The 27810-nt window shown below is 36.9% G+C and overlaps 1 protein-coding gene across 2 annotated transcripts; it reads right to left on the reverse strand.

Annotated features, from left to right (window-relative positions):
* Positions 1-866: 866 nt before the first annotated feature.
* On the reverse strand, positions 867-27810 carry LOC113226978 (carnitine O-palmitoyltransferase 1, liver isoform). Of its 2 annotated transcripts, XM_026459830.1 has the most exons (17): positions 27596-27810; positions 25363-25517; positions 25016-25152; positions 24269-24377; positions 23681-23848; positions 23314-23435; positions 22167-22368; positions 21161-21360; positions 16961-17139; positions 15513-15646; positions 12050-12075; positions 11107-11169; positions 8876-9057; positions 8285-8490; positions 4951-5149; positions 3002-3162; positions 867-2110 (listed from the first exon to the last, which is right to left on the reverse strand). In XM_026459830.1, the coding sequence occupies exons 2-17, from the start codon at positions 25501-25503 to the stop codon at positions 2006-2008; spliced, it is 2334 nt and encodes a 777-aa protein (XP_026315615.1). In that variant the 5' UTR covers positions 25504-25517; positions 27596-27810; the 3' UTR covers positions 867-2005. The 2 variants fall into 2 exon arrangements, with proteins under 2 accessions (XP_026315615.1, XP_026315623.1); XM_026459838.1 differs by lacking the exon at positions 27596-27810 and having other exon boundaries at positions 25363-25530.

Consider the following 27810-nt stretch of genomic DNA (forward strand, 5'->3'; position numbering starts at 1 on the left):
TAAAACCCTTAGTCAAAAACCCTAAGTTTTACTTTACAATCATTACATGATTCGAATTCATAAATTATGTGTCGTACATTGTACAAACGGTCAAAAATAAACAATCATTCTTTTTCCCCTGAGTTTTCTTTTACTTACATGTTACGTATGTACAATGTCGTGCATAAACACCCTATTATTATCAAAGATCAGCATAGGCAAAGTATATTTACCTAAAATTGAAGTAATACACATAGAGTGGATAATATCTCCCTCTGAAATCTCTGTTTGCCTATTCCGGTCTCTGATTATTAACCACAGGGAGAATAATTAGAAATATTGTATTCTTTTTTAATATTCTACAATAACTGAGGCTATCAGCGCAAAAGTGGTGTAACCCACATATATATTTTCTTTCTACAATATTACTTGAAATGATACTTTAGTATCGTAATTATTGTATATTTGAAAGCTACTTCTATGTTTAAAATAATAACGTAATTTTTATTTAAAAAAAAGGATCCGACTTCAAACTTCGCTTATATGTACATACAAACTGAAACTAAAAAGCTAACAATCGGTTACTGGAAACTGCCCGATTCATCACCTAGTTTGCCACCCTTGGAGGTGAAATATTTTATTCAAATTTTGAACAAAAAAGAATCACCAAAATCGGTTCACAAATACCAGAGTAATCGCGTAATATATATCCTTTTTTGAATTTTTCGAACATCTGTCGGCCTTCATGAAGGAAGAGTTTTGGCCGAAGGGTGTCACATATCAGCGATTCCGCCAGATTGCGCCACACGTCGCCGACAAGTGCAATACGTGTACATTTGTTGTTTATTTTATTTATATTGTATGTACGTTAGTCCTTAAGGCATGTTATATTATATGGTCATGTGGCCGGAAATAAATGTATAAATAAACAAATAAAAATAAATATTTTTTCAGTTAAAAATTAATAATTGCATATTGGGCATATATGATTACTATAATTATATAAAATGAATTTGGCTGATTTTAAATCCCTCATTACCATTTACATGTGCATTTCATGGGGTTTCACCGCTTTCGCGCTGATAGCCTCTATTAAAAAGACAGTATGCGAGCGCGCAGCGTGGTGTAATGATACACCCGAAGTTTGATACCACTTTGTATTAAATTCATTGACATAGAGTAGATACGATGTAGAAATTAATGTAAAAGGGTCAATCTTATGCTAATTTTACAAAGACAAGTGAAAAATAATAATTATCTTATATTATAAGAAATGCTTAACGGGCTCGCCAATACTCTTCTTAAATAAGAAGTTTAACATATTTCATATACCAAAATGAATGTCTTAATTCTTTGTTAGCAAAGTTTACAACTCAAAACAAAGTAAGGCCCCACCATAACGTTATCGTCCAATTTTTACATTTCGCTCATTTGGTGCTACGTAAGACGTAATTGTAATTTTGACAAAATTCTATTAAGTATGTTAACACATCTGTAACAACAAATTTACGTTTGAAGAAAAATCGGCTGTTATTTCAAATTTTCATACACATATTGTAAAAATACACAAAGTTTTATTGATTCGTTATAAATTTGATATAAAATTAAAAAATCAATTTAAATCCATTTCCTGTAACATTACAAGAGGTACAACTGAGTCAATGTAGCACCAAATGAGTGATGCGTATATGTCTTTCTGGATGATTAAAACATAATCACGTGTACATGTGGAATTTTAATACGATTAACCCAAATATCCCTAAACTTATCTAATATCTCCATAATAATTACAAAGATTTGTATTAATAAAGGTTTTCGATTTATTTATGGTGGTGGCGGTCCAGAATTAAGGCAGGCATTTTATTTCGAGTTGTTTATAAGTTATGAGTTGCAGTTTTTTATTATTTATTTATACTATGTCACAACTAAACTATACATACATAATATGTTTGTTTATATTATAAACTACATAATTATAATAACAACAACAAACATGATCTAAAACAATAATGTGTAAGATTTACAATTATTTGCAGTTTTGTTTATTATCTTTGAGTTTATTAAAGGTTAAATACATATCTTGCATATCCTTCAGGGAACACTCAATTTGTTTAACGAAGTTTGAAGAGCTCTGAAACAGTTAAAGTTAATTTATCATATAATTTTAAGACAGGAGAAGACACGGATAAAATGGTACAATAGAGAGATCAATTGGATTGGATTAACAAGTCAACCAACACGATTACTTTTGAAAAAATGGTGCCTAAAGAATTTTTCGTGGTTGTGGCCAATGGATTTATGTCAATTGCTTTTACCATTTTTTAATTATTTATTGGTTTTAAATCACTTACTTTATGTTTTTGTAATGAAAACAAGACGACAAGGTAAAATTTGGGAAATAATAATTTTCGAGTTTTTGTGGGTTAACACATTATTGTTTATCAGCATCCAATTGTTAGGGCATCGAGTATATAACCAGAAATAGAGACGAAATGTAATTTAATTTGTTATAAAACTATTCTGCCAAATCATTCCCGTGACAACTGCGTCCCGATTGCCCAGCCCGAATTCGAAACAATTGACATTCAAATCGTCCAGTTTAACTTGAACTTTGCTATAATGGCCGAAAATTGAAAAATTACTTATCTAATTACCATAAAATGTGATTCCGTTTGTTTTGTAGTTAGACGTTTTGCTGTTTTTCCCACACCACCGAATGGAACAGCCTCCCGTGGTTAGAGATATTATCTTTATTACAATAAATACAGAATATTTTTGGAATATACGGAGACGTACACACAGGTCTGTTGTTGGCGCTGTACTATTTCAGCTTTCTAATTTGTGATGTCAGTGCAAACGAGAGTTGATATTTAAAAGTCATCAAGGCCCATTTGTCTGATGAGTTGCCAGTGATGGATGGCCCTTATTGCGTCCCTATTTCAGGTTATATACTCGATGTGTTAGGGATTGGTGTTGACGTCATTGCTAGATATTATTAGACTACAATATATTATGATATTACCGTGATAGGGCAGCTCTTCTTACTGGAAACATGGAAAAAGATCTTGTCCTCGCCGACGATGATGTAGGAAACGCCGTAGCCGTCATCGGCCACGGGGCCGAACCCGCCGCCCGCACTTACGCAGTTCGGCTTTTTCTTCAGATCCAGCATATTTGTTTGACCTGTATTTATCCATCTCATTCATCCCTTTATCAAAACTATTTACTTAATTTAAAAAAAACCTAGTTATTTTATTTTCTTAGGTTTTCGCGATTGTTACACATAGGCAATGAAACTATTTTTCCGGATTTAAATCGCGTATATTTGTTTTTTTCAAACAAACCGACGTTTCGGGCCCTTTACAGGTCCCATGGTCATGGTTGACTGAGGTGGTCAACCGTGTTCAACAGTCTTCAACCACTTATGTCTAATATTGACGTCGGTTTGTTTGAAAAAACAAATATACGCGATTTAAATCCGGAAAAATAGTTTCATTTCCTAGTTATTTTATTTTCCCTTAAACAAATACAATAGCTTATCAATAATAAATAATACCATATGTATCTACAAAAATCATACGTAGTTTATTGTATGTTCATAGATATTGTACATTTAAAATAAGGTTATTCTATTTTGTTTCCTTAATGGCGGTCACTAGGCTTGGGCAATATTTTGCCTAAACCCTGAGATGAAATCAAAGTAAAAAATGTAAACAAAGGTGATGCCATTACAAAAAAATGTTCCACGAATAGTGGAACAGTGAAAAGGGCTAAATATTAAAACTAGATGCATCAAATCATATTTTTTATTTAAAACGCCATACTTAATAAGATAATCTCAAATAAATGTTTCTCGTGGAAAGATTTTATATCTTATTGGCACTGTTTCGCGTATGAACAACCTTTGCCTGTCCTTAGTGTTTATTCGATTTTTTATTTTAATTGGTATTTATAAACACAAATACTTATAAGTAGAAGTGTGAATAATTAATTGCTACAATACTATTACTTTAATAATTTATTAAATCAAATGTTTTTTATTGAGAATAATAAAATTTAAATAATAAATTGGATAATTGTTAAATAGTGTTAAATTAAATATAATAGTGTTAAACAAAAATTATAATGAACTGAAAAATGAAAAGTGAGTTTTTGGTCAATAGGGATGGATAATGGGTCAAGTCTTCGGATTGCATCCCCACCAGTGCATCACCGCGATTATCTTCATTCGGTTTCTGACGGCTGTCGTTGTCGAATGTGTTCCTAGCTGTGTATGCGTCGTGTTGTTGAGTTGTTGTTTTATATTATCGAGATTTCGTTTTGTGTTATTATTTTGTTAAGTTTTGGTTTTAATCTGTTGTTACGTTTGTGTTTGCTTGCGTTCGTGTGAACATAACTACAATGGAGGCTGAACCAGGTCCTTCAACAAAAAAAAGATACTCTTTCACTGTAGAAAAAAAGACCACTATATGTATGACACAAAATGATTCTAAACAATTTTGTAAATTGTTCAACCCAAAAAGGTATTATTCAATTACAATTTATTAGCCAGAATACAGTGGAACCTGTTAATAAACGAACGTGGAAAAAGGTTTATGGTCTATGAGATGTCACTTTGACTTTGAGTGACAGTTGTTTGTTTACATTTTTTGACTTCGCCTCTTAAACCATGGACTTTATTTTTTTCCATCCTCTAAGCTTCGACTACATCTCAGAGTTTAGGACTTATATGTACATTTAACACATATTACGCTCATAAGAAAGCATAAGTGTCAACGTTCAGAAATCTACTTTTGCATAATGAAGTATTTTATTTTCATGTAATAAAGACGACCCGTAGCAAACATAATATTATTGATATTTCTCTAATTATTTTTGTATCCTTATTTTACCAACTTATATAAATTTATACTCGCTCCCTGCGAGTCGGGTTTTGGATTTTGTTTTTGATTAGGATTTTATTTCACATACCATAAGGCGTCTGGCTAGTAGACAGTCGCCACGGTTCGTTAAACACCTCTTGTAGGAATGGCGATTCGAGCTCGAGGTACTTGGAGACAACGTAGAGGCAAAAGAGGTGGCGGTCGATACCGCGGCCGGCCATCGCGTCTTGATAGCCCAGCTGGTGGCGCTGCGCCGCCTTCACGAATAAATCTACGCGCTGCTCGATCTGTAAATATAGATTCAAAAGCACTCCATGAAAACCATAATTTAAGTTACCGTGCAGTTTTACACTTTATAAGTTAATAATATTAAAATCGTTAGAAATAATACTAGGTTCAAGTGAATCTCGCCACAAAGCAAAGATCTCTTTTTACACCCTATGGTAATCTTTTAGTCAAAGCCATAAGGCCAAAAATTCCGTAAGTGAAACTAATCTTAATTTCATATTCACTTGTCTGTTACTTGAATGAACTTTTTTTTTTTTTTTTTTTTTTTATTGTGACTCGGCAAAATGACTGCACCGCGCCTGTTGGAAAGTGCGAATACAGTCCAGAGATGAGAGTAACGGATGGAAAACACAAATATTTTCACTCCGTCACTATCATTTTGCCGGTCTGGCCAAATGCTTCTTCACACTACGTTTGAAGGACCCGATGTTATAGAGGGGAGGGAATACATGCGCCGGGAGTTGGTTCCACAATTTGATGGTTCGGCATAAAAACGAATTGCCAAACTTTTTAGTGCGGGACGGTATTGAACTGACCGTCCAACTGTGGCAACGCAGTCCGGCACGGGTGGTCCGCTGATGGAAAGGAGAGGAAGGGACAAGGTTGAATAACTCTTCAGAGCACTCACCGTGGTACAGACGATAGAATACGCTAAGAGACGCTATATCTCTGCGAAGCTGTAACGACTCCGCATGCTCAGTTACATGAGGATCGTTGACAACACGGAAGGCGTAGCGCTGCAGTCCATCTAGGGCATCGAGCAAGTACTTGGCAGAGCCGTCCCAAAGGTGCGAACAGTACTCCATGCTGCTTCGGACCTGAGCTTTATACAACAGGTATCGCAGCTCTGGAGTAAAAAATCGGTGCACCTTGTTCAGGATGCCAAGCTTGCGCGACGCGGTACAGATGACGCTCTCGATGTAATCTTTGTTGCTCATGTCCTTCCGGATGCTCATCCCCAGTAGACTGAGCCTGTCCTGCAGCGTCAGCGTTGTACCCTGAAGATGGGGAAGTGGAAGGAATGGGGATTTTTTGGAGCTGAACGCGCACACCTGGGTTTTCTTGGCGTTGAACTCAACCAAGTTTCGGGAGCCCCACGACGATATATGCTCCAAAACATGGTTGAGCCCAGCGACAAGTTTTTCCCGGTTTCTCTCAGGGTCCTCCCGGGTGCTTGACGATTGCTTATAATAGCAACCGTGCACTGTGCTATCATCTGCATAGCAATGAATGTTGCCAAAAGGCAACAAGTCATTGATATGCAGAAGGAACAGCGTGGGCGACAGCACTGAGCCCTGTGGCACCCCAGCATTAACTGTCACGAGCCGCGAAGTGCCTCCGTCAACAAGGACACGCAATCTTCGCTCGCGCAGAAAGCCGGAGATCCACTCACAAAGGCGGCCGGGAAGACCATATGCCGGAAGCTTGGAGAGGAGACCACGGTGCCAGACCCGATCAAAGGCCTTAGCAATATCCAGACTTATCGCTAAGGTTTCGCCCTGTTTGTCGATAGCTTCACCCCAGAGATGCATTAGATACGCTAGAACGTCACCCGTTGATCGGTTCGGCCGAAACCCATACTGCCGATCATTAAGAATGGAGTGACGTTCCAGGTGCCGGATTATCTGGATATTTAGAATCCGCTCCATCACTTTGCAGAGCACTGAAGTGACAGCTATTGGGCGATAGTTTGTCGGATCAGACCGATCTCCTTTCTTGGGGATAGGTTGCACGTTGGCCTCCCTCCAAGCTAGGGGCACGTTACCAGATTGGTATGAGAGGCGGTATAAGCGCGTCAGTACGGGAGACAACTCCGCCGCACACCTTTTAAGGACGATAGGAGGTATCCCATCCGGACCATAGGCTTTCCGCACGTCAAGAGTCTGCAATTCCTTGCGGACATCACATTGTCTGATAACTATATCAGGCATTGTGACTCCGCAGTGGGGAATTGACGGCGGTTGCGCATCTTGGTCGTGAATGCGCGAGTTAGCCCCAAAAAGGTCGGCCAATAAATTGGCTTTCTCTTCGGGGCCATAGGCCAAAAATCCATCGGGATACCTCAAAGGCGGCAGCGACGAACGACAAAAATTGGACTGCACGGCTTTGGCCAGGCTCCAGTAGGCACGGCTACCGGTGGGATGGGCTACCAGCTTCTGGCCAATCCGTGAAACGCGCTGGGCATCCGCTCTTATGTAAGCCCTCCTGCAAGACTTGGTTGCTTTGTTATAGGCTGCTTTAAGGGACGCAAGGTTGGGATCCTTTGTTACACGACCCCTGATCCAACCACGATATGCAGCCTGTTTCTCACTAACAGCGTCCATGCATTCGCGATTGAACCAAGGGCGTCCTCTGCGATTGGCGATGACACTGGAAGACGGTATGTAGTAATCCATAGCCGTTCCAATCTCATCGACAACAGCATCGGCAGCTATAACTTAATATCCAATCTCAGCTAATACTAATTTCACGCAGGGTGATGGCACCAATGATCGATGTTTTGAAGGGAAGTGTGTCCTTAAATTTGAAACAACTTTTTGTTTTTAACAATATATCAGTATTTATTTGGTGATTATATCAGTAATGATTAGGTAACTTGAACGATATAATCGTCAAGAAAGATTATGCTGTGGTATGTTTCATAAAAAAGCTATGATAATTATTACTAAAAAAACCTGAATAACAATTTCCCTAAATCTCTAATAAGGAACACCAAATATTCACTAATTAAATAACCAGTAATCGACACTCACCAATAATGGACTCCCAGTAATTGACCTTATCAATAAAAAACGTGTAATTATGATAGAAAATTTTGTCCTAAACTTTTTTATTAATTATTTTTAAAAAAGACGTCGAACACTGGTGCTTGTCGGTCAATGGCGCCACCACCTTTGTATTTATATGCTGAATCACTATCATCCGTATGTTACAAAAAACACTGAGTACGATAATATGATAATCTATTACACTAAATTAGACAAAATATTCTAAAAGCCCGATGTCGCAGTGGCGCTAGAGTATTAACATTTCTCATTAGCATTCCAGTTGTATTTTTGTTTTTTTTTTGCCTCAACACCACAATGTTGCAAAGTTTAATTCATATATCTGAAGGTTTAATAAATGCAAATTACCGTAGCGTTAGGGTCGACCATCGACTTGACCCACGCGGAGCTCTCTATGGTGCAGGGACGCACGGTCTCTGTGCGACCCTCGCGGAAAAGGCGCGTCATGGACGCCTCGTAAGTTAAGCAGAAGCGGCCCGCGTCGCGATAGTACGATAGCTGCAGCACCAGCTGGATGAACGCGTCCGGAGACAAGCGGCACTGCTTCATGAAACCTTCATGCAAGTCATAATTTATCACGTGAATCGACAAATATAAACCATTTTAAGTGGTCTGTATACAATAAAAGCAAACGTAATTAAAGTTGCGTATCTAGGCTTCTTTAAAGAAAAATAATAAATATTTTTCTTTTCAGAAAGGAAATTGCGTGTGATCAAAAAGATACACCATTTTTTTACAATAGTTGAGTTCTACAATGTTGTTGTAAACCTACCATAAACGTTAGACAACTATATATTAGAATGAGACGCAAAATGTTAATGATATATATGATACAACATTCATGTTATGTGAACGCTTAAGCACTGGACACATATCCGAATTTAAAATAGAATATTAACCAGTAGTTCAAATAGAATACGGGACAAGATGAAGTGTTACCTTTTCCATATTTAGTGTACATGAGTATCCTAAGGTCGACGTCATTGAGCAGTTTTTGTGCGACGTTGTAGGAGACGTCGATGGCGTTGAGCAATTCTTCGTTCTTGAGGTCCCACTGCATGCGGATCGGTGCGGGGGGAGGGGTCTCTACCGGTCCAACGTTGTTGCCGTCCTGAGCGTATCTAATTTGACATACATTGTTAATAAAAAATGTAGGTCATTTTTTAACCGACTACCAAATAAGGATGAGGTTCTCAATTCAACTGTATTTTTTTGTGTGTATGTTACGCGATAATTTATATTTATGAACCGATTTTGATAATTTTTTTAATATAATTTTAAAGAAAATATTCCACCTCCAAGAGCGGCAGACTATGGGATGAATCCGGTGTCGCGCACGTTCCGGTAACCGATTTCAACAAAACTTGGCAAATACGATGTAATTCCACAAACTTTTGAGGTCGGTTTTTTGGTAGTCTGTACTGAGGTTATTAATTACCTAATTGCAATAAGGCTGACAGACGAGCGAGCGTTAGATATGGAGTACAATAGCGGAAAACTAAACATATATGTAGATAGTGTACACCCAGTTCTGTGATGAATTTCTTTACATGCGAATAATGGGTTTCCATAAATATGCTTATTTGTTATGTCTATACATACACAGTATAATAAGTATGGTAACCCCATTGACACGCAGCAGCGCGGCTTATTTGCATGCTCCTCTCCCCGCGCCATATACGGAGGCACACATTCGCATAATAATAATAGGGGTTAAAGTATGAAATTGCCGATTTGTACTGAAAATCTAAATTGTTTATTTTTTAAATTTTTAACAAATTTATTTAATCAAAATAGTTGCCATTATTATCTATACATTGCTGCCATCTAATGGGAAGGTTATTAATGCCTTTGCGATAGAACTCCGACGATCTAGACTGCACAAACTGTGTGAATGCATTTTGTACTGCCTCCTGGGAAGAAAACTTCTTGTCACGTAGATAATTGTCCAAATCACGAAAAAAATGGTAGTCCGTTGGAGCAAGGTCTGGTGAATACGGAGGATAACGAATGGTTTCTAACTGCAGTTCCTGAAGGGTCAAAATGGTTTCTCGTGCTGTGTGAGGTCTCGCGTTGTCGTGGAGCAATAATGGTGAAGATCGATTCATGAGTCGGGGCTGTTTTACTGCTAGTTTTGTCAACATGGTTCGGAGTTCGGCACAATAGACATCTGCCGTTATTGCTTGACCAGATCGGAGAAAACTATAGTGAATAACACCATGCTGAGACCACCAAACAGTTACCATTACCTTTTTATTGGTAAGTTTTGCTTTAGGACACTGTTGTGGCATTTGACCTGGGGTCAGCCATTGCATTTTACTTTTCCGGTTATCATAAAGAATCCACTTTTCATCACATGTTACAATTCGATCCAATATTCCTTCATTTCTGTACCGGTTCAACAAGGCAACACAAGTTTCAACACGCGTTTCTTTCTGCAGATCAGTCAAATCATAAGGCACCCATTTTTCGTATTTTTTTATTTTATTGATTTGACGCAAGTGAGTCAATATTGTGGGTAAGGTAACGTTAAACCATGCCGCTAATTCCTGGGTAGTTTGACTAGGATCGGCTTTCACTATCTCTCTTAATTCATCGTTATTCACCTGTGTGGGCGGTCTTCCTCGTGTCTCGTTCTTTAAGTCGAAATTTCCATCACGAAAGCGTTTAAACCAAAATCGCACGGTGCGTTCATTAGTAGACCCCTCTCCAAACGCAGCATTGATATTGCGGGCTGTTTCTGCCGCGTTAGTTCCGCGTCGGAACTCGTATTCAAAAATCACTCGAATTTTCGCAGTATCCATCTTTCTTGTCTAAATTGAATAACAAAAACAATTGAAAGTCGATATTCAAATGTTTCAAGTTTAAAAAAAAAAATCACAGAAACCATTTGAAAAAGTTTCATTCGAAAACCTCAAACCATGAAGATTCTATGAAAATTCAAAGAACCTATTGCAATAAAACGGCAATTTCATACTTTAACCCCTAATAAAAGACGCGTGGAATGACCTGAGCTATGCAACGCGAGAGCAATGCGAGATTTTGCGAATGCGTGCGTTCGTACAAGTCACGAGACGGACGCGCACACATACAAACGCGCTGCTACGTTTGCACGGAGTTACCATACTTATCTTATTATAGTATGATCATTATTCGAAATATTATCTTACTCCATTTCTGATTCAGACCAGACGACGTACTCCCATAAGTGTCCCATGACGGGTGCGTCAGCCCTGCAACAAAACGCACAATTACCTATTGTTTCGTTATCAGTGGTCGGAATTGAGAGAGTTAATGACCTACAAATCTCGAGACTTTTCGGAACTGATTATATTTGAAGATGCGTATTATTTATTGAAAGTTGAGTACACTGGCGACAAATTATTATTTTCCATTAAGTATTTGCTTCAAGTTATTGTCTCAAAAAATAATATTGTACTATAGGTGTTTCCATAGGTACTAACGTATTAAATACTTTAGGCATTTAAAAAATTAACATGAGACAAATTATATTTTGGAATGTTTAAAAAAACAGGAAAAAAGAAAATTTATATGCATGATGACGAAATCAAAATGTCCATACTAAGAAAACGTTCATACTTTAGGTAAATTAACTCCCTCAATTCCGATCACTGGATGTAATAGTTATGTTTTATTTTTACTGTTTTAGATGACAATAGATTCAGCGAAGAATAAGTAATTCATAGTCCTCTGTAGCTGAGTCCTGGACATTTCACATGTTTATTTATTATCATTTTGTATTTTTTTGGTGTTATATTGCATGTCATATAAAGAAGTTTTGAAAAGATCTAAAGAATCAACCAACACTTTATGTTTATTGAAAATACTAAAACAACTTAGTAAGGGCAGAGATAATCCAAATAGGGATCAGATGATAACTTATACGTTATATTTAAATCTTATCATTTATGATGAGATCTTACAGGTCAAAATTACTGTGCAGCGACGTGACTCCACTCTATACTCGTATATTATAATAATAATGTATACAAACTTTCTATACAAAAACAACATAATTCTTACAACCATAATTGTTCATATTCTATGAAAACTATGGATACTAAATGCGATGTTAAGACATGAAATATTTACCACGTGTGTTCAGCGTTGAAACCAACCTGAAACAAGGGCAGCTTGTACAGTCATGAACTTAAACCGAAGCGAAATTAAGACTATTTATAATACCTCCACAGCGGAATATTGACACTGTGTAAGGAGATTTTACGTCCAGCAGTACAATTATTTTCTTAATATATACATATATCTCGGCATTATATCTCTATCAGTTCCCCTTTGCACTTGGTACAATGTTACAAATGTATAGATTAGGCATTAATCTTTATTTTAGTTACACGTTTTTGAAGATGATATACAGTGTGTTAGGGCATGCACTGTACAAATTTTAAGGGGATGTTTAGTATTCAATATTATGTGAAAAACACTAATACATGTGGGGTCAAAACTCGACTCCCTAGAAATGGCAACCATTTTGATTTGTTATACTTAGTTTACTAGACGTTTGTTCTAAAATTATCATATTATGAGAAGTAAAAGCAGTACGAACATAAAAAATATTTTTTCGGAAAGCTAAGATTAGCGGCAATTGAATAAAATATCTGTCATGTACATAAAAAAGTGGGGGATTGCCTAAAAAAATAATGAATGTAAATTTTTACCAAAAAAACTGCCAAAAAATCTAAGTTTTTGTAATTTAATCCTAAAATAACCAAATTAAGGTACTGTTTTTGTGTATGAATTTTAAAGTATTTCAGCTGTGCTTAAAATCAAGACCAAATTCATAATCGTATGTCTACAATTCTAAAAGTTTTTACTACTCGAACTTAGTATCTTAACAACACAAAAGATCGCTCTCGGTTACAACAATGGCGATGAGTTCAACCATTTATTACCTGGCTCACTCTGCCCAGCTTGCAAGTGTAAAAGGGACAAAAGATAAGCCCCTAAGCACAATCCTGATTGAAAAAAAGTTCTAAGGGTACTTAACGGTCTTTTCAATCAACAATTAACAGTCAGTTGTTACTCTCTACTCAGACAACAACACATCTTGACCAAAAGTGCTTTCGGAGTGAAATTTATTGTTGATTCGTCATGAATAATCAGCAGTATTCAAGTGCGCATATTGCAGATATTCATTTCATCTATGGATTTTGCAATGGTAATGCACGGGCAGCAGTTCGTGAATACCGAAGGAGATTCCCAAATCGGCCTACACCTAATCACCAGACATTTCGTGATATTCATAGGCGATTGGCAGAAAATGGTATTCGTCAACCATTAGGTGAACGTGCACGTGAAATACCAGTTTATGATGAAGAAACCGTTCTTAATATGATCTACAGAGATCCAAGATTAAGCACGAGGCGAATTGCTCTCCGACTTGGTATGTCGCATTGGACAGTGTGGCGTATTTTGAAATGTGAAGGCTTATGTCCTTACCATTTTCGACGCGTGCAGAATATTAGTGATCCGGACTATGCAGCACGTTCAGTGTTTAGTGCGTGGATTAATCAAAAGGTGCGGCAACAGCCAAACTTTTTAAAGAAGATTTTATGGAGCGACGAAGCTTTGTTTACAAGAGCGGGTATAACCAATTATCGTAATTTACATATGTGGATTACCGAAAACCCTCATGCAGTGAGACCATCATCATTCCAGCATGAGTTTTCTGTCAACGTTTGGGCTGGTATTATTAATAACCAATTAGTTGGACCGGTGGAGTTGCCGGAAAGATTAAATGACCCAAGATTTTTGGAATTTTTAAGGACAGAGTTTGTGGAATTTCTCTCAGAATTGCCAATCGCACGTCTCCGAGGAATGTGGTTGCAGCTGGATGGAGCCCCGGCTCATTTCGCCACAGCTGTGAGACAGCACTTGAATGAAAATTATCCACAGTGGATTGGAAGAGGCGGCACTGTTGCGTGGCCTCCGCGTAGTCCGGATTTAACTCCATTAGATTTTTTTTTGGGGTTGGATGAAACAAAAAGTTTATTTTAACCCAGTGAATACGAGGGTGGAGCTATCGTCGCGCATTCGTGAAGCTGCTGAAGAAATTCGTGCAAATCCCGAAATTTTATATCGGCCCACGCAGCAGGTGGGAATTCGGACAACAGCTTGCCTTCTAAATAGGCCTATGCCTTCTAAAATCATTTTGAACACTTTTTATAATTTATGTGTTTCTTTTTTTTGTAAAATAAATAATCTAATATTTTTTACTGTTTTTTATTTCAAATTAACTTACTACATCTCAACACAAAACAATTTACTAGAAAGACTGTAAAATTAACTTATTTCGCCCTCGGAGACGTTATGTTGCAGAAGCTGTAACTTTTAGAATTGTGGACATAGGATTATGATTTTTGTCGTGTTTTTAAGAACAGCTGAAATACTTTAAAATTCATACATAAAAACAGTACCTTAATTTGGTTATTTTAGGATTAAATTACAAAAACTTAGTTTTTTTGGGAGTTTTTTTGGTAAAAATTTACATTCATTATTTTTATTAGGCAATCCCTCACTTTTTTATGTACATGACAGATATTTTATTCAATTGCCGCTAATCTTAGCTTTCCGAAAAAATATTTTTTATGTTCGTACTGCTTTTACTTCTCATAATATGATAATTTTAGAACAAACGTTTAGCAAACTAAGTATAAAAAATCAAAATGGCTGCCATTCCTAGGGATTTGAGTTTTGACCCCACATGTATTAGTGTTTCTCACATAATATTGAATACTAAACACCCCCTTAAAGTTTGTACAGTGCGTGCCCTAACACACTGAAAATAAATATTAAATAGGGGGAACATCCACCGCGCCCATCACCCTGAGACATAAGTTGACAAGTACCAAGTGCCTGTCAGTTCACCAGCACTCTTAGGCGCCGCGCAAACGTGTGTCTTGTGTTGGATACAAACAACCGGCAAATAGAAGAAAATATTATATTTTTATAAAATTGACATGTAATCGACACAGTCGCCGGTTGCGGCGGACAGTCCGCAATTTGTAAGAAAATAGAATATGAGATTCGCTTCTAATTACCTATCGCTTGTATCAAACACGAGACACGTATGCGCGGCGTCTTACCCTAACAAACGGAAAGCATTAATACTCATATTACCGCTTGACGGCAGAAATAAGTAACGTGGCAGTATCTCTTCGGACGAACTTTTTCACAAGCTCGACTGCTACTGATGCAGCGGTGCATTGACGTTGCGAGATATTAAGAATGATAGTACTGTAGCACGCCGTAACTTGGGTATTTTTAACTTTCACTAGACAAAATAAAAAAAAAATTGTATTTGTAACTTGATAAAATTCTTCAATCAACAAACTCATTTCGCGTCACCGGCGCCTGCGCCGCATTCTACGCTCCAAGTTCGGGTCATTGCAATATGTGCGTGCAGTTTGCACGTGTTGTGTGCGTGCATCCAGTTGAAAACCGTTGCCGAGATGGCAAATATTTTTTGAAATACCACAATCCTCTCATTGTCAGTATGTTAGTACAGAGGAATTAATATTATTACAAAAATACTTACAAAACCATTGGTGCTAAAGCAGAGGTTGAAGGACTTGTCAAACCAACGATCGTAGCCTTTGCCGTGAAGCAGTACTCTGCCATATTCGTCCAGTTTTGAAGAATCATTCTCATCGTACCCGTACTCCCTGTCATCTAAAACATTTAGATATTCAAGTTACTGATGTATCTATAAGTAGGGGCTCCGAATTAGGTATAGCATGATAAACTGTCTCCATCGAACGGTTACCATGCCGGACTGCCACGCTGAGGTTAGAATCCGGGCCGGGATAAAATATTTATATGGCCTACATTTATTTCTCTCGTGAGTTTGGGTGTAATTTGTGGTTCTCTATGTGCGTGTCCGTGGCACCCGCGATCTAGGGTTTTCTTAGTGCGGGGCTATGTTGAGTGTGTGTATTAATAGCAATGATATTAACAGTACTTTTTTGTGAACGACAACAAGGTAAATAAACCTTTTTAATACTATTGTAGGGTCGATCATTTGCATTTGAATACCGATAATAACAATCGTATTATTATAGTATTGTACTCATTTCATCATTGTTGTATAATTCAATTAGACGTACATGTAAATAGAGGTAGGTTACTTTAAATAAAGTCTATGATAACACACAAGCGGTTGTCTCTATTTTTCTCATTGATTTTTCTGTCACTAGTAGTTATTTGTCCGGTGACTGAAGGCTGTACTTTACTTTTTAACTTATCACCCAAAAAGAGGGATATAAGCCTTTATCTGTGTTTGTATAATACTTGTTTTATTTAATTAGCTATACAAATTTTAATGATATCGTCGTCTGGTTTTAGTAATATTGACATAGACGGCGTTGGCAATGCTAGAGCAGAAGTTAGTGATGACCAGAGCTGGGCTGTGGGTTAAAAAGCCGTAGTTACAACTCAGTCAACCCGCCTGTTTTAAGCGGGTTTTTACCCATAGCGCCGGTTTAACCTATTTCTGACCAAAATCATGGGCAGAAATGGCGAATACGGCATTTGGTATATTCCATACTTATTACAAATTAAATTTAAAAAATCTTTTTTAGACGAAAAAGAGGGAACTTCACACGATACCTACGTTGCAATCCTGTGGATTCTCAAGGATGCACATTACATTATAAGATCGATTCAAATGCGTTCGATCTATTTTTATTGTGTCGATTTATTCCAATGCGATTTTCAAACAAGTCGATTCAATAGAAAGGTAAATCGAATCGTCTAAATCAGAAAGCAATAAACTTTTTGTAATAATATCATTAATTTGAACAAAACCCGATTTACAACAAATATTTAGTTGTAAATAGTTTTCGAAATCGGGCATTAATGGATTTTAACCCGAGTTAACAAAGTGGCAGGTTAAATACCGGGTGCTTGTCCATCTCTGGTGATGACTGTTAAATAATTGGACATTACCCTTTGGTATGTAGAATATTAGTTTGTGTATGGTCTCACCTAGGCAAACATTGAAAGCGGCTCGCTCGATGCAATGCAGCGAGGTGCGGTTGTGCCCGCGGTTAAAGTGCGTTTGGCGGATGTGCGCCCAGTGAGAGCGTTCGCCCGCTGTCAGTGCCGCTAGCCTCTCCTCGCCCACTAACGGCTCAGAGTTGTCTTCCAAGATTTGTTCTATTTGCCTGTCAATAACAACAGTTTTGTGTAAGCATTAATTTTGCACATAGAACACTTACATTGGATTAAAAACGTAACTTTATTTTTTTTCTAAGCGAACCATGACTTCCAACAATTACAGGATTTTCATAAATTTATTCATATGAAATTTAGCTCGCGGAGCTAATGTAAAGCATAGCATTAAACATGGCCACGCCGAAAATTTTGCGAAGTTTTTATAGGGTGGTAGTACTGATTCCTTCCATTTGAATTTCAACAATCAATTATATGCTTAGTTATGTCAGCAATGTATTATGAGTGTCTTTTGCATTACAAGCATTGATTTAGAATGTACTTATTTGCAGTCCAAGTGGACATAAATCTACTACTAAGTAGTTTTTGGGTGTAGATTTTAACCTTAGCTAACTTTAGGTCAGAACTTTATAAAATCAGAGTAAATGGTGACAAAGAAATCCGTTTATAAAGTTTATCCAAACGCATTCAAACCAATTCCGTAATATATTATTTTTAAATAGGCGCACTAGTTGAACATCTCGCAATGAATTTCGCAAGTTCTCTAAACTTGACTGCAATACGGTATGTATTAAAAGCATTGTGTAATAAAAGCATTATTATATGGGACGCGCAGTGCGCCGTATGCACGCTGCGTAAAGTTGACCCGTGGGCTACATATGTAGAAGGACTGGCAATATGCTTTGAAAAGCAAAACCTTAACCGGGTCGCTACTACGTGCAAACCTCCGTGCCAATATATTACACCGCACAGACAGCGCCCTGCGAACCCGTTATATATCTAAATTATCATTAAGATCATCCCGTTTATAAGCCGTTCCACTTTTTGTCAGGGAATATCAGCAAGTTTAACCTGAAGTACAACAGAATACGATTTAGTGCCTGCCTTGAAAATCATAAGCTCGCTCTTTTTTGCGTTGTACCAACAATTGTGTACAGTAGTTTATCAGGCAAGTAACAGTGACTAATGCAAAAGTTAAAAAACAATGCAAGAACTCTTGGCAGATGCACTCCTGCATATTTTAGGTGTTCAATACTAAGACTGTCACTACCAGGAGATTTCCCTCTGTCCATTGATCTAATAACACTCGCAACTTGTTTGGCGATAATTCTAAAATTAATGTCTCCCATTGGTCTCCCAGCCTTAGCATCACTCACCTGTGTCGCCGTCTCAAGGGGTGACTGTACCTTGAACTGGCGCCGAAACGCATTGGCTATGTCATCCGGCTCATATGCACCGTCTACGCTTACTGGGAGGCTTGGCTTTGGATTTCATTTATTTGTCGTTTTCCAAAACTTACCAAAATGCTTATTTGAGTGATGTTGGGCAATAATGTCCATTTTTATCTGTTCAGCATTAATTTGACAATATTTTCATTTAGATTTAAACAGGTTTCGAGATTCGTAGATATTATTATAAACAAGACCGTTTTCCGGTTTACATACAATAACCACACCAGATAACTAAGCCGAACCTGTCTGAGCGCCACTTACATACGTATTCCAACCAGGTATATATTTACATCTTAAATTTGGTCTAGATTCAGTGTAACTTAGCTCAGCGCTCTTAGTAACCTACCATATGTACAATACTATTATACATGTCATCAATTATCTGCTTGTGGTTATTATTATTACAGTATCTGTCAGCACAATGTCTAAACTCATCAGCGTCATCGTGACAATAATTACGAAATTTTTGCAATTGTACATTGTCCCTTTCACCCCAAATTACTTTATTTTGAACATAAATAGAATTACATATTTTTTGTTTAATTAAGTTAATATTACATTCAATCAACAAAGGAAGGTGGTCCGACCAATAAACGTCGTAAATCCCTGACGCATTTAATACCGTATTTCGCGCTGCACTAGTCACAACACAGTGGTCTAACCACAGACGACACCCATGCGCTTTACTAACAAAAGTGTAACTGTCTCCTGGCAATAACTGCATATCAATACAACTCTATGATTGCTCAGCATAAAAGAATAGTAATTCGTTAGCAAATAGCTCACCTGGATGCGCATTGAAGTCTCCATGTACAAACACTGTTTCCACATTATTACTCTCAATTATGGCGTTAATTTCACTTAGACATTCGGTAAATTCCACAAGATTATCTAATGACGCTGGAGACATGTACTGATATTATAAGTATAGATCGATTTTCAAGCATAATCTTAATTGCAGCGAGTCGCACGCTGTTACACTCTAATATTGATACACACGGGAACTCAGATTTTTTTCCACAATAAGGCCACACCTCCGTATGGTCGACCTCTCAACACGCCCGCTGATGTATGTACCGCTGATTTACCAGTAAAGGAGAAGCCGTCACTTATACTTCCAAGATATGATGTTATGAGGTAACAACCATGTTTCCTGTAACGCTATAATGTCAGAATTGCGGCAAAGCTTGCACACACAATCAACGGAGCGCACAACGTTTTTGCAGTTCAAACTGATAAACTTAGTTGTATTAGCCATAAAATTATATTTTATTCAAGTCAGTCACAGTATTCAGAGATTTACCTCTGTCTCTCTTATTACGACCAAAGTCAATAAAGCGCCGATAAGCAAAGCCATCCGGTCAATGGTCGTCTTTCATAAAGTTCTAATTTTTGTTTCGGTACAAATATTTTGTATGCATCATAATCTTTCTCCAATTTCGTTGTCATTTCCTCTGGTACTATTTTTAAGCCATCTTACTGTTTACGTTGTTGACTATGTCACACATGGTCGTGCCCTTCGAAACGTTGTAAATGTAAATAGGAATTTTATTTCGACCACCTTAAAATTTGTATTTGGATCGACGACAGCGTTACCTCTCTTTCATATAAAACGATTTCTCGATTTCTTCCTGTGCTGTACTTCTCACTTTCCGATCTGATCACGTGAGCACCATTCACCTTCCCGTACAACGTCAGAGAAAAGTTTACTCTTTGTAAAGACTGTCGACTCCTTCGCGAGATATATCTCGCTGCTTCATTGCGAACGAGTCGACAGTGTGTCCCACCGCGGCCGGCGGCGACGGCGCAGGTAGATGATAACAGCGGAGCTCGCCTCAGCAACAGGTGATCGAGCGATCGGTAGTGACAGCGGTGGCTATTTAGTCACGACACCCTCAATCGGAATGTTACGAATGTTAATTTTCAACGGCGAATTTTTGGAACGTGTATTAACAGGACCTTTGTAGAGGGAATCCATAGGTGCAAACCCATTGGCCCACTATTATATGCAAAGTTATTCAACAAGCAAGTACCACGTTTTTCATTAATATTCCTTTCGAAATCACTGAATATCACTGGTTGACACTCTCTTCATATTATCAATTTCGGATTGTAACTCTGCTAATTGTTTAACTGACGCATAATCCTTCGAAATTGAATCCACTTCGGGTCGCATTTTTTGTAAATCTACATCTTTTAGATTACTTCAGACTTTAGCATAACGATATCTTTCAATAATCTTGTCACGTCTATGTGGTCAAAAGTAAACGGTGAAAATTTCTGAAGTTCTTTCCCAACAAATGTGGACGTTATATCAGGGTCAGTACTCTTGAATATATATATGATGTCCTCTAAGTCTTTAAGGACCTTGTTTTTACGTCTCGAAACATTACGAACAGTCGTCGATAATGATTTAAACAGTAATTCCTTTGCAGCACTAATTTCCTCCGAAGAAAAAGAACTGACGCACAACTTTATGACACTCTCTTCATCCAATCACATCTAATTTATTTTGTACAAAACACAACAACTCGTTTATCACAATGTTGCATTGCGAACATTTCAATATAATACCGTAATCATTTTTTTTAAACGTCCTTCCTTCTCGACCGTAAATGAAATTAAACCAGTGAACACACGCACACACACTTACACATACATAAAAACCTATGAATTTCCAAACAATCTTTTAACTTTAAACGCAGAAGACTAGATAGTTATATATAATAATTAATTACGATCGCGAACGTAACCGCCACTTGTTGCTTATGTGGATACTTACATTTGAATTTCAGCAGGCTTAAGTAATCTGCCCCTGGAATACACCATCACCTTGAAGTAGCGGCCTTTGTGCAAAACAGTGATGTGGCTGGAGTCCTGGTAATGCACGATCTTGTCCGTCTCTACACCTGGGACTCGAACAGTGTTGAACAGCCTCTCGTACTGCCACGAGCATAGAGGTACAATATTTTGTAGCATTATCTGAAATAAATATCACATTCAAAGGTTTATTACCTCGTTACTTCGCTGTTACGACCTTTTTCGATAAATTATGCGCATTAACAAAGGTAACAGGTAAAGCACAGCTGTGGATCAACAAGCATTTTGCTAACGTAGGTATAAACATTTTCGCGATTAAATGAATAGTAATAAATTCAAGGTATGTTGAAGGATCAATTAAAGTTATCTTACCTAAGCACACGAGTAGCTAATCAGCGGATGTAAACAAAATTTACGTGGCATACTAGACGTCACGCAGACGGCCAGATTAAGATATCGTACTGTATTATTGTACTTATCTCGTACTCTATAGGTATACAATAGTGGGCGTTTTCTTAGTATAAAAATAAAAAAGGCGTAACAGAACGAAAACATTACAAGCAAACTACATAAAATGCTTCTTCAATTTTCTATTACTTATTATTTCTCTTCTAATACTTAAAATACCTCCTTTCAACTCGTTCAAATATAATTGGTTGGGTGATAAGCCAACACCGCACAGAAGCAAAAACCAGAAGTATTTAAAAGTCAGTGCTACCTCACCGTTTGCCCTCATTTATCTTACGGTACATAGAGAAATACGAATTCATAATACATATATTTGTGTATGGTCAGTTCCTTTATTCGCAGTAGGTCCATGTGGAACAATTGTAACCTTAACATGTCATCATTATTCCCATTCAATTCCTAGCAGGGAAGTTTTATCATCTACAGAAAGAGATTGCATGATAGAGTAGCAAGTATTACTTGCTGAGTGTTCAAAATTACATACAAATAATTATACTAACTGGTTCAAGTTCCTGCCTGTCGATAAGTCTGCGGAACTTAAGACAGAGATGGATGACGGCACCAGCTCGTGCGGCCTGACTGCTCGTGGGCTTCATGAGGATCGCGTCAGTGCCGTAGAAGTTAGAGTTCACCATCAGAGGGGACCGGCCTCGCAAGTACACATACTCTTCCCACCAATCAGAAACGTAGTTGCTTGACCACCTGATAACGATGAAATTGGCGTTGAAAAACGAAGTTTATATAAAGTTTTGTGAACTAGAACTTTTTCCGACATTGGTTCACAAAACCCATAATAAAAATAACGCACACACTCAACATAGCCCTGCACTAGGGAAACACTGTGTCGCGGGTGCCATGGACCCACACATAGCTAACCACAAATTACACCCAAACTCACGAGAGAAATAAATGTAGGCCATACAAATATTTCCCCCGGCCCGGGAATCGATCCTGGGACCTCTGCGTGGCAGTCCGGCCGTTCTAATAGTAGACGTTCGGCCGCGGAGGCAGTTAAATAATAATAATAATAATATGGCCTTGGGAGAGGTGAGTCTAAAATAGATATAATAATAATAATATAAATAATAATGAATTTAATCTTGAGTTCTAGTATTAAGCCTTAGGATAGAACTCAACTTCTCCCTTTACTATTTATTATTGATACAAAGATAGAACAAAGAAAAATTGTTTTGCTCTGACCGGCCTTGAACCAGTGTCTGTTGCAATGCTGGGAAGGAATTTTTCTTTGTATTGTTCGATCCTTGTATCAGTAACAAACTACTGGAATATTTTCACTAAAAATGTATGAATATAATTTAGTATAACATCACATAGACGCTTTGTCTTCGGCTGAAATGGTTATGACGAAAACATCGTAATTCTCCCTGTGTTTACTTGCAGTTATTCTAATTATGTCATCAACTCACACACTAAGCATAGGCTCCCTTTTTCGAGAGGTTTCTGAACAGTTTACCAGTAAATCCTTATATCATTATATGGAAGAAAGGATAAATGTTATTGTATATTGTACTAGAAGGTTTTTATATATATATAGTTTTTGTATATATATGACTATTTATTGAGTACTTACTCAAATGTGTGCGAGGTTAAATCTTTATGAAAAGAATTTTAATTAAAGGAGCTCACCATGATTTGAGAACAAGATATCTTTGCAATTTGACAGCAATTCCTTCTTCAAACTCTTTAGCCAATCTTTCAACTCTTTTATAGTTTTCGTCATCTAGCAGAGGCCGAACGCTTATCAGGTACTGTGAGAAAAGGGGTTAATATTAATTATGTGCTTTATAATGTCTCGATCGAACATAGGTACACGCAACATAAATATACATATATTTAGCAGTAAATAGCATGTATTTGTTGATTTATCATACTTATCTATATCTTTATTTGGTGTTCTGTTCGTATTTGTTTTTCTTCTTTTGTCTGAATGTATTCAAATTATTTTCTATATTTAATATTATGATCGTAAAAGTAAAATTCTTGAACAACTTACCCTACGCATAGTATCTTTGACGGCTGGCAGTGGTAGTCTGGGGAGTGAACCTTGGAAACTATACAGCTTGGGCTTATTCCAGCCGCACAACACCTTCACGACACTCACCCATATTTTAGTTCTCAACGATATTTTCGATCCGGGCGCACGCGATTCATACATCCAACCCTGAAATAAACACAGCCTTGTTACGACGCAATAGACCTATCAATCAAATGACAAAATAATAGTATCACTTCAAAATGTTGTTATCCTTATCTATTGCTATCGTGACTATTTGGGTTGGCTGCAGGCGGCTTTGCTCCACGCGACTATCTGGATTTTACATAACAAAACGTTCTCTTTGTAATAATAACGTATACTAGAAATGTTAATTCAGGTATTAAATGCCTAATTGAAAGGTCATACGCGTTGTAACAGCATTTTCATAGCTCCTTATCACGAGTTTGATAAATCGTAATATAATCCTCGCTTTTGTGTTATTATCTCGTCTTCATATTTCTATATCCACTAGAAATAAACTACTAACTGCATAAAAAAATTCCGCCAATACTATATTAGGACTATGGATAAACATTGCATATTTACCTTGTACATTAGTAGGAGTTTTAGCATATATCGCATGAGGAATATTACGGAAAGCCACATGGTGAGAGCTGCTAGAAAGCAAGCAATCACTTGCCACAATGTTGAATGCCTAAATAAATAAAAAATACTGGTAAGACATTGCAGACATTTACGACCTCGGTGACCCGACGGTTTGCACTGTGGGCATTGGATGTGGAGGTCCCGGGTTCGATTCCCAGTAGGTTCAACTGGGAATCAACTCTTCTAAATTGGTTCTGGTTTAGGTGTTCTGGGTAGTACCCCAGAGTGAATTCAGTTGCTCTGGTACTCATAGTAACCAGGTAATTGATGTGGTTGTTTGGCACATTATTATGAATTTTATTACATTATTACAAACAATTGTTTACACGGACCCATGGAAATGAAGGCAGTGTTATGCAATTATAAACTTAGGTGTTTGCAAAACAAAACACTGAAAACAAATATGACGTTCAATCATCGATCCCGGACATTGTCTTTAATATCAGTCGCGGATATATACAGAAAGTCTCAAATCACGTTTTTATCGCAGACTCGCAGTCGAATTATTGCCGTTATCTCTAATTAAAATATGTAGTTTTATGAACAAAAGTTATCTATCATAGTGGATTATCCAGTTCATTACACGCCTTTCAGTTGATTTGGGGGTTTGGCATGATTAGTATTGTATTACATTAAAAAATATAAATATAGAAAAGGCGATAAGCAATGGGGTTTATTTGCACTTACCCAGGTAGGACACTTAATGCTTTTTGGACTAAACCGAAGGGTATGTTAAAGCTGCCAAAATGGGCAGCCACCAATAACGTCCAAAGGACATAAAGAGATTGCAAGTGACCAGGATATACGCCATTATGAATGCTATTCTGCAATAAAATTTATTTGTTGAAGTAAAGCAGTTATTTAAAAGGCCTCATGAATAAATAAAGAGCATGGAAGTTATAAATGTACTTTTAAAATGCATAAGTTACTTGGCAATAGTGAAGACCTTTTGCCGAGAGGAGTAAAATATCGACTTTCCAATGGTATTGTACGTAATCGAGGAAACGGGTATTTGAATTTATTCGACATCTTACCCTAAATCTCGCCAAACGTTTCTTCCAGGAACGGAGACCAGACTCCCAGACAAGATAAAGAACTTCCCGATCGAAGTTCACATCCCAACCGTCATGCGTAATCGCGAAGGAGAACGCGACTGCCGAATGTGCTTCCGCCATCGTGGCTTAGCTACCTGCGAAACAATAAAATTACAAAATTATTAACACGGGGCTACGGTTGTGTTACCGCTACAATTTAGGCAAGTGCCCTTTTGACCTCGCGAATAACCACGACTCGAGGCGAGAGTTAGGAATTTTTAAATTTTCTTGAATAACAAGTTACCTATAATGTTACTTGGTGAAGCACATTTGGCAATGGCCATGTTTTATGATACAGACTGATTTTAAAAATAATAGAGTGGATATTGAATATGAATAGTTACGTGTTTCAATTATAATGATCGGTCAGTCTGAAATAGGTAGTGGTTTGCCGTTAACGATAAAGTTATGTAGTAGGTAATACGACCATTACCTACTACATAACTTTATCGTTTGGTTTTATTTATCTGATATTCAGTTTGTTTACGGAGTCTTCATTTCGTGAGAGTGAACATGTTTATTATTATTATTTTGTGTATTTTAGAACATCTATCACTACTGCCGCAGCCGTTGTTACGTCTACAATAGTAGTCAGCTCAACTCGTAGGTACTCTTTAAAAAACAAGTTCATGGACACTGCAACGCATAAATTTGAAAATCATTGTCTAACACAATTGATAATATCGCCTCGCGCGTATAGTAGTACTTATTGTCACATCTAAATTCTTGCATTATACAGTCGAAGATTACACGCGGAAACATGTTTAAATTTTATACCCTCAAATATTTAAAAAAAAATTGTTCTCATCAGGCCAATTGATGTTTACTTGAAAAGTAATCAAAATTCAAATACACAAATGTATACTTAATTTTCCCGCGAATTTATGTTTCTTCACTCAAAATGTGAGGCTAGCAGTGAAGTGAAAATAGTGACTGTTACCTTATTGACTTAGCAGCAGCATGTTTTTTCAACTTCAGGTTTTTTTTAATCTACATAACTATACAGACTGGAATTGTCTATTGATTTGTGTGGGTACTTGAACAATTCTTGTGAATGTTTTGTACGACACATTTAAGTGGTCCTAGTTGAAATATTCTTGTACAACATTTTTCCATGTTTTTGTCATCATCTCATCACAAAAGGAAGTCTTTTCAGCCTTTTTAACGCTTTCGTACAAGTGTGCAAATAGAGGCTTTTTTTTTCATTTCGAAATTCGCAGAGCACCCTTGATGTGTAATAACAATAATAATAATAATAACAAATTAAAAAAGTAAGATGTAAGACAGCAACAGAAGAAAATACTTTAAATTGTGTGAAAGCAATGCAAAACTGCCTACTTAAGTATAAATTAACGTATCCAAAAACCAAATTGCAGATTAAAGTGAATTAATGGTGTAGCTGTATTGTAATTACATAACTGTGAAATAGCAATTTTTATTTATTGTTTTAAAATCCTATTGAATTTTATAATATTTTCGGAGCAGCTCATCATGATTTACAAAATTTTTTTCTAAGGAATATTGGTTTTCTACAGCTGCAATTTTATTGAGGTAAATAGCCTATAGGTACTAGATCTATTATATTTATTTTATGGGCATACTACAACATAATCTTATGATTTCCATTAATATCTGACATAATCTTTGACCTAACATTTCACACCTTCATTTAAAATTATTTTGGTGAGGTAGATCTTGTAAGATTTTTAAAAATACACGTGACTTAACGTGTACATCTTTTAAATTAACGGAAAAGGCTGTATTACATAAATTAATTTTCGAATTTCTAGTTTTCTTTTTCAGAGTGAAATCGTGTACATAAGCGCGCAGTGAACAGGATATAAATACACGTTCGCATCGCTATACACGCACACACGCCAGCTGGTGTCAAAGTCTAATCCGAGGAACGTGCGGCGTTATAGTTTATGTTAGTCGATATTTTTTAATCAAAAATTACACAAAACATTTCAACAAGTTCTTTAATACTTATACAGTAGTATGTTTTGTTAAAATGCCTACAGATTTAAAGTTATCTTGGAAAATGGCTACAAATCTTTAGTAAACACTAAAAAACAATTTGGATATCACGCACACAACCAAATTGTCGTGTAATTTTTACAATAATACTTATACAAAAATATAATATTTTCTATTACTATTATATTCCCCTTACCTTCGTATCAGCAAGCAATTATTTTTAAGTAGCACCAAAAACTTGATTGAATACGTAGCAGGTACTGTGTTAAACAGTACCTTTTATTAGATGTAGTAATCTAAGCACTGTAAATTAACATTATAAGTATTTAATAATAGCAAATTATATATGTAAAGACAATTAAAATTTATAGATTTAATTGTAACAAAGTCATAAAAAACTACGAACAAGCA

This window comes from Hyposmocoma kahamanoa, unplaced genomic scaffold (assembly GCF_003589595.1).
Source record: "Hyposmocoma kahamanoa isolate Upper Pololo Valley unplaced genomic scaffold, ASM358959v1 100021, whole genome shotgun sequence".
In the NCBI taxonomy this organism is placed as follows: domain Eukaryota; kingdom Metazoa; phylum Arthropoda; class Insecta; order Lepidoptera; family Cosmopterigidae; genus Hyposmocoma; species Hyposmocoma kahamanoa.